This window comes from Pezoporus flaviventris, unplaced genomic scaffold, assembly GCF_033815535.1.
Source record: "Pezoporus flaviventris isolate CSIRO_AGI_PZ_B2104156 unplaced genomic scaffold, CSIRO_AGI_Pfla_v1 ptg000030l, whole genome shotgun sequence".
Taxonomy (NCBI): Eukaryota; Metazoa; Chordata; class Aves; order Psittaciformes; family Psittacidae; genus Pezoporus; species Pezoporus flaviventris.
Window position 1 is genome coordinate 9,049,774 of NW_026892578.1, and position 12,378 is coordinate 9,062,151.

The 12,378-nt window shown below is 36.0% G+C and overlaps 1 protein-coding gene across 2 annotated transcripts in view; it reads right to left on the bottom strand.

The window, feature by feature from the left end:
- Positions 1-2,543: 2,543 nt before the first annotated feature.
- The window catches only part of PUDP (pseudouridine 5'-phosphatase), a 79,515-nt gene continuing 69,680 nt past the window's right edge, over positions 2,544-12,378 (bottom strand). For both annotated transcript variants that reach the window (XM_061459861.1, XM_061459860.1), the window contains one exon: positions 2,544-4,074. In XM_061459861.1, the coding sequence (XP_061315845.1) occupies positions 3,898-4,074 (177 nt within the window). In that variant the 3' untranslated portion in view covers positions 2,544-3,897. The remainder of the gene's footprint in view (positions 4,075-12,378) is intronic.

The following is a 12,378-nucleotide window of genomic DNA, read 5'->3' on the forward strand; positions in this document are numbered from 1 at the left end:
ATCTATCTATCTATCTATCTATCTATCTATCTATCTATCTATCTCTATTCATGGCTGAATTTAGCTCCATTTTGCTGCACTTATCCTATTTTCCAATTGTAAAAACTTGGTCATGAATTTCTGCCTTTATTTGTGGAGGCTGAACTTCTCCGGATATGTGTGAAACACATGCTCTGTATTAAGACAAATAAAACTATATATATAACTAAAATTAAGCTGCTGCTTACTTTCTATGTTTAATAGAAATGAATTAATCATGCACTTAAGCACTTGTTGGGACTGAAGTCTGTTTGCTGAGTTAAGATGATGGAGTTTTTGGATTAGTTTTTAACAGTCCTTTTCATACAAACACAGAGCATATAAATGTCCTGATTGGTCACATGTCCTCATGACCTGTTGCAGGATCTGGTAAGGATTTTTTTACTTCAGTCAAAACAGGACTTCATCTGGAAAGCAGCAGACAGAAGTAAGGGAAGGGATCCAAGTTTTTAATCCTTTATTTTTTTTTTTCTTTTCTGAACAGACGTTGTTGAGATGATTGAGCTACAGAGCCAGAAATCTAACCAAAAAGTCAGTAAAGAAATATATACAAACATATGTTGGTATTTGGTATATGGTTAATCAGGCAGGCTACAGTCACCTACTGCTGACATGAATATCCACCTCACATATAATGGAGATGACAGAATTTTAAAGATTACTATAGATGAAGAATTAGCATACTCTTTTGATTCTTCATTCAGTCAAGAGAAAAGCTAAACACAACACTGACACTTACTTTCATAACTGTCAAAGGGTTCAGCACAGGTTGTTCCAGAAAGTTGGCTAATGGCAAGCAGTAAAGTACATGGATGGGAGTTTTACTTAAAGGTTATACCATATGGCTCAGGTTAACAGATTTCAGTTTGGGGCAATAATCTCTCTGGCAACTGTCAGGTGGGATACTAAATGCATGGAAGAATAATTGTATAGGGTAGATTAGCTGTTGAGTACAGAAGTGGTAGTTTTCTGACTATTAATTCTCTGCAAAAGAGAAGGCTACTTAATTAGAATTGTAGGATATGCTGATTCATCATGGTGGTCATGATGAAGTAATTCTGATTTTGTCAGTGACATTCATTAATGTCTCTACATCTTTAAAAATAAAATTCAAGACTTTGATGATAGTTCCTTCAAAATAAACTCTGCGACATGTTTTTTTTTGTAAAACTCCCTAGTTATATTAAATATGTGCAAAACTTTTTCTAAGTTACTAATTACAGCTTATTAAAGCTTGCTCTACCTAGTAACATCCCTGTTGGAATTCAGTAATTATGAACGAAGGGGATCCCAACAGGCACCTATTTTACACTTAAAAGCTCAGAATTACTGCTCTACAGTAACACTTTGTTTTATGTAACATAAGTCAAAGGAGGAATTATCCAGCAATATTTCTGTTATCTTGTCTGGAAAGACGAGAAATGGAATTCATATTGGATAGGAAGTGCTGCTGTCACTGTACAAACACTAATGACTGCAATATCCAAGAAAAAGCATAATATGCACAATACCTACACTGAAACAATATCACCCTTTTAAAAAATGCTTTAAGATCCCTAGATGAGAAGCCTTTAACTGCAAACCATTACACTAGGTGTACTAAAAATCTTCTGGTGTCATCTAGGTCATATTTGACTGATCATGCTGAATAACACTTTCTTAATTTTCTGAGGTATGAACAGACTACAGTAACAGAAAATCCCAACAGTCTACACAAAAGATGAAAATTTTGGGTTTCTTTTTGTCCTGGGTTCAGCAGTAGCAGTCATGTTTCTCCTCCTTGATAGCTGGTGCAGTGCAGTGTTTTGACTTTCGGCTCGGGAACAGAGCTGATAGAGATGTTTTGGTTTGGCCAAGGACTTTGTGAGCCTCATGCTCTGCCAGGGGGGAGTGGAAGCCAGGAGGAAGCAGAGACAGGACACCTGACCCAAACTGACCAAAGAGGTATTCCATACCACAGCACGTCATGCCCAGGATGTAACTGGGAGTTAGCCAGAAGGGCTGGGAGACTGCAGGGTTGGAGGAGGTATCGGTCGGTGCTTGGTCGGGCTTGGGGGGCGAGTTATCGGTCAGCTGGTGCTGAGGTGTTGTATTCTCTTCCCTTGTTATTTCCTGTATCATTATTATCATTGGTGGTAGCAGTAGTGATTTGTGTTATACCTTAGTTACTAAACTGTTCTTATCTCAACCCGTGGGAGTTGCATTCTTTTCGATTCTCCTCTCCATCCCTCCGAGAGCAGGGGGAGGGCAAGAAAGGGGGGGGGGGAAGTGAGCGAACGAATTACCTGACTGGGTTTAAACCACGACACTTTTAAATCCAGGAAGGAAAAAAAAAGTAAAGAAGCTCACCCTAAATACTGAAGGGTCTACAATTCATTAATCTTTGCTCTTGATTAAAAACCTTAAACCTAACACAGTTAAACACCTACAGAAGATTTTTTGTGAGAAAGATCATAAATAAACAGATGATATTTAAAAAAAATAAGGCCAAAGTAGTCTTCCCATAATGCATAGAAATCCTCTAATTTACTTCGTGCTCCTTGTCTTTATGGAGTTTGATATTGTACCAAGATTTTGGGCTGGTTTATGGACACTCAATTAGAAATTTAGTTTTTTAAATGCCGAATACAATCATTCATTTTATAAAACAATCATGAACCCCGTGTAATATAGCTTACTTTAGACAAAGTAAAAGACATTGCTTCCATAATTTCATACATGTATTTGTGGGTTTCACCAAAACCTGTCTACATGTCTAGTATTTTCTAAAGAGGCACTTACCCTTGTCCTGATGAGATGCCAGAAACAGACAGAAGAGAGATATATGACAACATAAACATTTTGTGGAAATTATGGTAGCCAGGAAAATAAATTGTAAGTATTTAAACAAACCAAAACTACAATTTCTGTATTTTTAAAGTAGAAAGCAAAACTCTGCAGGGAACTTGGAAAAAAGAAAAGGCTCAAGAAAGAGGTCAGAATGTGAAAGTAAGGATGCCCTACAGAAAGCTATTTGGATACAATGGATTAAGGCCATAACTTTATCAGAATTGATGCAGGGAGACAAGATGGATTCATTTCACAAGAATGAAAGGAAAGGCTCCATGGCAACATGAAAAATTTCAAGAATGTAATGAAAGAAGGAAGATGCAAAGCATTTTGATTGGTTAAAACATAGGATCACATGATCTCATATAGCTCAAAGCAGGTGATTACCATGCCAGAAAAGGTACTAATAGAATTACAGAATAATGGAAGTTGTAAAGGACCTCTGGAGGTCATCTCATTCAACTCCAAAGAAGAAAACAAACTAAGAAAACACAGAAAATACAACAAAATCCCTGCAAATAATTGGGGAAAATAAAAAAAAAAGACAACATGATACAAAGGGGAATAGAGGGACAAGTGCAGGATGAGGAAATGGATAAACATGTTGATAGCAATAACTGTATCAAAACTAATGTAATGGAATAAAAGCTAATCCAGAACAGATTTCTGGTTAATATCTAAACAGTAAGTCATTCAAGTGGAAACAGAACAAGAAGCTTCCAATGCAATTACAATAAATTGTCTAAATAGTTTCATAATATTCCCAGAAAACATTGTGATGTACAGAGAACAAGGCTGGATTCACTTCACAAGAGAAAACGCTGCTTTAATTTAGAATTTATCATGAGGACAAATCATAAACATCCCAGGCAACTTTTAAAGGTACTGTGTGGAAGACTCGTTAGCAGGACTTTTGTATTTTAGTTTTGAGGAAGAAAGGAAAAGATGCAAAACAATCATAAAATCATAGTAAAATTTCATTCCACTTTCCCAGTGTCCAGTTAAGTGCATGCGCATAGAGATTAGGCACTAATCATAGGCTGGTAAACCAAACAGTTCTGGCTTGAAATCCTCCATGGAGTTCAGCAGTAGTGTTGCCTCTTTTTTAAGATCTGGATTTAATTTTTCATCTGGAATCATAACCACTTGCATTCCTCCTGTCAGGGCTCCTTTGACTCCAAGTGGTGAATCTTCAAACACAAGACACTGAGAAACAAGATGAGGGGAAAAAAAATATAAAATAATGTTACTATGAACTTTTAATTTTTTGTTTTAAATGAGAGACCAAATAAAATTTAGTAGGAAAGCTAAATTCAATTCCTGGCTTAGACACCCCTAATTAGAGCAAGGGCAAACCTCTCAATCTGAACATCTGCATGGTAAGTAACCTTAAATTCATTTCAATTAAAAAAACATCAACATGCATACTTCAATCCCAGCAACTGATTATACAGATGTTCCTAAGTGATTTATTTCACAGGGATGGGTTTAAGCACAAGCGTAAATTTAAGCAAGTGCTTTAATACCTTCATAAGCAATTCAGCTCTTCAAGACCAACTTTACAATCTGCAATATGACAAAGAACCAGTGCTTTCACTTATTAGGCATGGCATTTCTTACATACACAAGATGAGGGAGACTACACTACGTAGGTCAGTATTAGGACTTTGAGTGACTGGAGGGTAAGACAGTCAGTTGTCCGAAGACAGCTACTGAATTCGTGCTCTATTTGCTCAATTCTTCCAAACCAATGTTGAGAAAGAAAATTAGCAATTACATTGGAAGGCTACTTCTAGAGGAGAGGCAGTTTAGTCACGTAAAAGTTTCATGTCTTACAATAGTAACAATAATTCAAGATCACAGTTTGGAAGCAAGGTTGTTTAATCACTACATTATTTATGAAAATTTTGCAATTTAACATCAGAATATTGAATAATGAATATATAAAATATCACCTAGTCTGAACTTTTCTATATTAAAAGATAATGCTTCTGGAGTTCATTCCAGGATCTATATAATGAAGCATCTCTTCCTGACATTACCCACTCCTGAGTTTGAATTTTTGGTCATGGACAATCCAAAGCAATCTTTGGCATTCAACCATTTGAAAAATTCTGACCTACACTGACACTTCTGCAGTTCAGACTGCATTTATTATCAATATTAGCACTGCTATTACTACTAATACCAAAATTATAGCCACAAGTAATTTTAACAAAGATGTTGGGATGGTCAGTGTGATTTTCTCCACATTCTTCAGACAGTACAACTCTGCTTATCACAATTTTTTCTCTTGTGCATTAAGCCCTTCACAGTCTTCACTGATCTACCAGATACACAGGATGGATTTTATGCTTTTCTTCACAACACAATAGACTTGGCAACTAATACTGAATGGGTAATACTAGTGATTTGCTAAACTTAAGTTATAACTTCTGACTGAATCCAGATACGACATACTGGGAGACCATACAACAGCATACTGCATCTTTCAGGCTCTCTAACACAGCAGGGAGTATTAGGGATGCACAACATTTGTTCTGGCTGTGCTCTAAGAGAACCAAGCTGCAACCTGCAAAATCTTTATTATGTTCAAAGAAAACGTTTTTGCAAGATGTATTGAAAGTCTGCACTATGTATATCAATCTATCAGAGACTGGAAGAGTAAAAGGGAATGAAGCCTTTCTTTCTGCTTTCTTTTCTTTTTAATATATTGATTCTTGCACATCAGCGTGTCAGCAACCACTTGGAGTCTGCCAAAGAAAGTAAGGGGTGCTTTCTATCGCACACATAATAAGTAAAACTTAATTAATGACTTATAGTGATCCAACAGAATCACAGCAATCTTTTGTGCTCATTTCCTTTATACAGTCACTGAATCCCAATTTGAACAATGTGATATCTTCAAATATTGATCATTATCACTATTACTAACTACAAATATGTAACCAGCTGATCCTGCAAAGCTTGGAACACTTGCTATTAGAATGGAAGCACGGTTCTGCTTATAGGTTTTGGTCTTACGAATATTTTAGTTTGTGACTCTAAACATTCTACAGACAGTAAATGAAAACCTGACAGGTTTTGCCTTTTGAAGAATAAGCTTAAATGTGGCACAGAACAGCATTATCAGGACCTTTCAGAAACCTTTTTTAATCCAACCCATACAAAGAAATGTACTTCACTGCTCTGCCTTGAAAGACCTAATTGACTTCCATGATGTCAGTAAGCTTACTGTACAAGAGGAGCCAATGATTATGGAAGGCAATATGCGTAATGAAAAGCTTAACTAACTCCCTGGAACTAGAAGCAATTAAAACTCTTAATTAACAAAGAAGCCAGGCAAAAGACTCATAATTACAGTAGCTTTAATGTTACAGGTAATAAGTGTAGTAGGTCTTCCTCCAGTATTTCTTGGTACTGGCACTTATTGTCAACAGCAACATTTTTAATGGATGATAAAAGGTTTACAGAGATTCACATACAAAATGGATTTATTAACTTCGTTGCACAGAGATGTTATAAACTGTTCACTGTCCTGGTCCACCCACATACTAAATTTAGAGACATGAAAGCAGCCAAGTTCTTCCTCATTGTGCATAAGTATTGCAACACCAGCATCACTCCAACTGAGAGAGACAGATGAGATTTATACAGACTTCAGCTGAGATGCTGGCTGCTTATCTCCATTATTTGTGAAACTTGTGTCACTGCTCAGTACTACTGCTATGAGATCTTTCAAAAGGTCATACCAATATAGGACAGTTTTCACTTTGGAATGAACTAGATGCTTAAAAAAGTAAAGTAGCAAAGCATACTAATTTGTTTTCCACTGTATGAACCTAAAAAAATTAATCACTTAACCAAAGGAAGAAATAATAAAATTACTGCAGCACCTCAGTACCACATCTCCTTACATGAAATTTAAGAATGTAAGAAAGAAGAGTTAGTTAGGCCCTTGTATGTACAGCAGGCCCTCTCCAACCTATACACTGTAAAAGACCTGATGGAGTATTTATGTAACTAATAGGGATATACATGTGTTACTGCAATTAGTGATAACCAAAAAGTCTGGAAGCTTAAAAGGTTAAAATCAGTTTTGAAATTAAGATTTTGAAAAACCTGTGAACATACAAGCATGGGAGTGCTTACTGAATAAATATCCTTTACCATACATGACACTATCAGCTTTAAAACAGAATGAAGAATGAAAAAAAAGGCATAATTTACACATGTAGAACTTGGCTTCACATTAAACACTACCATCTATTGTTCTATTAAAAAAAAAAAAAAAAAAAAAGAATTAAAATTTCCATCATCTTTAAAATGGGTAAACATAGCCTCAAATTATTTCACATTGTATTACAAAAATCTTCTGTTTGCTGGTTCTGGTCTGGTCTGATTAGGCCCTTAATCTCAGTGAAGACATTTGCAGACATGGGGACTAAACTACTCATTTTAGCACTCTGTCTCTGAACCAGCGCATTACTAGTAAAAGTATTGAGTATTTCATTCCCTTTGATAAAAAGAGTGAGAAGGAACTGATTATTTGTTAACTTCTTTTCTTCTTTTAATATATTATTATTTTTACACTGTATTCCCCATATGCTTCATTGGAAACAGCTATGTATTTAATGAGAAAATATTACAGTTTTCATTTTTTTACTGTTATTACTGTGACATTTACATTGTGGTCTGTTTAAACTCAAGTCAAATTGGTTAAGTCTTTCACTGGGCAAAATATACTTAAAAACCCCTTCAATCCTATTGAGTCTTACAAAGAACTAACAACTCCCCCTCTCCCCCAAAAAATCAAACAGCATTCTGGGCACACAAGTGGTTAAAAAACAAATAATAATAATAAATTTTATTCTTCCCTCCTGATCAATGAAAGCACAAAGGGAATACAGTGGAATTTTAAGGTTTCAAATCACAGTTTCAAAAAGGGCTGGTAAGACTCAGCAAGGTTATCCTTATGTTCTTTCTCCTCTGAACAGGATCAGCCTCTGTTTGTGCTTGGTGAGAAGAGACAGTAGAGGATTATTGTGTCTCTTATCCTCTAATGACACAGAAGCATTTGGTGTCAGAAAGTGACATATTATGTTTGAGCCTTCTTATGCATTGCATATTACACTTCTGTAACATTTTTATTTATTATTGTTTTTTCTCCTTCATGATCAAAATAACTGGTCAAAAGTGAGATGTTATTTGTAAAATTTGCACTCTGGAAATATTTGGTAACCTTATACATTAATTTATGTATACATGCACAGTGCAGTCTCCCATAAGCATTTAGAGCCTAACTCAAATTCCATCATATCACTAAAAAAATCCCCACTGATTTTAATCAGTGGATAGTGAGCCACAAAACAGGCTGCAGGAAGAAATCTACCAAGTACAGGCAACTCATGTTGATTTCAGACAGACATTGTTCATCTCTGCCAACCAGAAGGCAGTCAGACTACAGGGAACTTGTTGACTGTTCACTTCCAAAAATATTTTTACTCTCCTCATTGTGAAAACCTAGCTTATACTCTGTGCTCATGATTTCAAACTAAGTAGTATCCAAGAAACACATTATCAGTCTGGAAGATATTGCCACTATGGGTTTTGTTTTGTTCAAAACCTTTCATCTCTTTTTTCTCACTGACTCAATTTTTTTTTTTTCAGATTTTTAAAATAATTCCATTACTAACCGTCTTACTAGTGTAAGTGACTCAGGAGCTTTCAAGAACTATAAGATAATTCAGAATACAACACAAACCCGTCTATATCTCTTACAAAATACTGAGATGCTGAAAAGATGCTGCTTATCACTCATGGGAGGAGGTGGAAATTCTCAAGAAGACAGAGGAAACCAACATGTCATAACAGATGCTGGGCTACTTTTTAGGCAACTTGTGCCTTCTTTTTTCCAATGCTTTGATATAGAAAGTATCGAGTAATAGGAGGAAATGTATTTCTGAGTGACCCATTTACCACCAGAGTTACTTAAACATTATTGAATAAATGCATTTTAAGCAGCTACAGTATTTGCAATTTTGGCCTCCCACTGTGTTAACTCTCTGAGGAATTAACAAAGAAACAATAATGAAGTAAGTTGATTAACCTCTCTCTGGACATACACTCTTTCCAAAAATAGTTGAGAAAAGTCTCAGCAGCAATAATGAACTACACTTCATTTTATTTTAAGGATGTATGCCAGTTTGACTAGCCAGGGATAACAAAATCATATTAAATATGTTTAAGAAAGTTATGCAGCTTAGAGGCCCACATCTTAATTCCATTAAAGAAAATAAGGAGTAAATCAAGATGTTTTTAAGTGTCATAAGAAATAAACAAACAAGCTGGAAACTTATAATAAATTGAATTAAGCATCAGAGTATCCAGAATACTAACTACCAGTCACCATTCTTTATGATTCAATGATTCATATTATGAACCATTTGGAAATTATACACGTATATACATTTTAATTCAGATTTTTGTTAACTTGCTATGAATACATTGCAGAACAGTACATGAATCAAATTATTTACCAGGAGTCTTATAAGATAAAAATCATTAGAGTAATAAAAAGAAAAAAAAAAAAAGAAAGAAAAAAGAAGTGCGTTACATCTGCACATAATTAGATCACTCTGCATTTCCAGCTCTTACATAAATGCCACTTTACATTTCAGCCCATACCAGCAGCTACTCTCCCATAGACCGGTTCACAGGGTGTTATCTTAAGGTGGGCCAGAAGGTGTAAAACAGTTTGGATGGGGAAGAAGGAGCATAAATTTCAAATTTCTTGCTTGTTTTCAAGACCCTATCAAGTGAAAGAAAGTGTTTCTGTGAGTGACAGTCAGGCCCAGACACAGCGGCTCTGTGAGGCAGGGAGAAGGTCACATTTACATGCGGGGTTACTCTGATCATTCCGGATGGCTGGAGCACTCTTTTCACAGAGGACTGTGTGTTTAGAGGACAGCACACTGGGAACTTTGTATGGCAACTCGTGTTACAGGCTTCAAGGAATTCCCAGGAGTTTCTGAAACAGTGTTCAATTATCCTGGCAGCAGAAATCTAACTCAATCAACTGGAGCGTGGATTAGCCATAGAAGAGTATTGTTCTTTTAAGGAGAACACAAGGCAAACACTCAAGTTGCTCTCTACTGAGGTTACTCATACTGTGTGAACACGCTAGGGTTTTATGCCACTTATCTCTAAAAGTGGCCTAAAAATGAATTCTGTGCAATGAAACAGTTAATTTGTGCTGCCTTATCTTCCACACAGAAGTATCTTTACTAAAGCCACTGACTTTCTTGACATGTAATATACAACACATTTAAGTAACTGCAGCTTGCATGCAGAGCTCAGTATGGTAGGATAATTTAAACTGGAAGGATCCCTGGAGGCCATTTAGAAACATCCCTATCCAATGCACATCCAGCCAGAGCAGGCTGCTCAGGGCCTTGACCAGGTGAGTTTTGAGTATCTTCAAGGATGTAGATTCCACATAGCTCCTAGGCAACCTGCTCCCATATTTCACCACCCTTATGGTGAAAATAGTTTTCCAAGGAGTTTCCTGTGTTCCAGCTTGTGCCTGTTCCGTACTGAATTATTACTCTGCACCTTGGAGGAAAGCTGGCCCCACCTCATGAGCAAACACATCAGAGATGCAAACTAGGTACATCCAGAGGAGGAGCTCTTCTGGTGAATGCATACTCTTAAGTCTCAAACTGAAACTGGAAATAGGTATCAGAAGTACTTTCTGAGTAAATGCAATGACCTTTTTGCCACGGGGAATGTCTACAGTTGCAGCTGCAGCATGGCAGGCTGATAAAGGCAGGTACCCTGCCTATTTTGTGTAGCTGGACATCACCACTTGCCTAAGCATGTGTTTAGGCAAGTGCATCACCAACTCAGTAAGTGCTGCAAAAGGTGGCTGATTCTCATGGAACAATAAATTTTTTTCAAGCAGCATAACATTTTCAAAACAGCGTCTTTTTGTCCCATAATATCTTCTTGACCAGTGTTATCTTACCACACTGAAAGGCCAGCCTGCATACTGAAATGTACCTTAATCTGATCTAACCAACATCTTAATTATTGTATAATCCTTGCCAGAAGTGTTAATAACAAACCACATATGCTTCAGACATGAAGTCATTTCCTAATTTCCTTAGTGAAGAATGAAAGGGTGAGAAGAGGCATTCACCTTTAAACAGGTTTTCATCAGGAGTGAAAAAAAAGTAACAGAAAAGGTCTTTTTTTTTCTATTCAGAACAAATTTCTCATTGAACCATACATGACACAGTGTCACCAGTCTGGAGTGACTGGGTGATATATAGCTGTGTTAAACTTTTAACTTTTCATGATCTGAAAGAAAAGCGGTTTTTCTTCAAACAGTTGAAAGTTCTCTTTTAGAGAATATTTAAGATTAATAGCATGAAAGCCCAAACACAAAGCCACAAACTAGCACCTTTAAGTAAATAAAAACACTTTGAGAAGATTATGATCTTCTATACATTTTTACTATAGGAAAGAAATATGAATATCAAAAAAGTCAATTCTCTGTTTTCAATATAGATTTTCTAAGAAGTTGTTTAGGCAACAAAGTACACAAGTAAATTGGAAAAAGTATTAGCTTCTGATTTGGTGAATTTGGGTAAAATCCTGAACTGAATCTTAAATACCTCTTAGAAACTGGCTTTTGTAATTTTTAAAAGAAAAAAAAAACAACAAAAAACCCAAACCATTTTTATAATATTGTTTGGAAAAATAATTTAATAGCACCGGCTTCACAAAAAAAACCCCAAGAGAATGAAAGCAGCAATTTAAAAGGCAGTTTTACTGCACTACGGACCAAACCCAAGAACTACTCCTAAAATCCTTAAAAACTGTAGTATCTTGGGGTCACCTTATTAGAGTGCTGTAAGAGCCAAAGAAGAAGAATAAACTTAAGATAATCAGCACTAGAAAAAGCACTAGAATCTGAAATAACATTTACCTGTTAAAATACTGCATGGAAACACTTTTTTTCCTTTTTTAAAATGCACTGATGACCCACAGTTACCAAGCTGTGCCTATTTTTCTATTAGACCAGCTCTACAAGAAAAGAGAAGGCTACTAGTCACCTCACTGAAAGGCTCAGTTCTTATTTCGACTCAAGCATGTTTACAGGCAGAATAAAAGGTCATTTTGAGTGAAAGGAATAAGGGGTGTGAGACGTGACTATTTCAAAGTAAATAATGGACAAAAATAGAAAAACATTCAAAGCCAAGTTGGATGCTGTTCTGGGCAACCTGACCAAAGACAAAGATGTCGCTGCTTACTGCAGAGGGGTCAGACAAGATGACCTTTGAAGGGTCCTTCCAACCCAAACTATTCTGATTTCATTTAACTCTGTATATGTATGCATGTATATAAACAGATGGTATACATATGGTATCTATGCAAATAGTCTCCTTTCCTGTAGTTTAAGCCTTATCCAGTTTAATATATATTGAAATAGGAACTAACACAGCT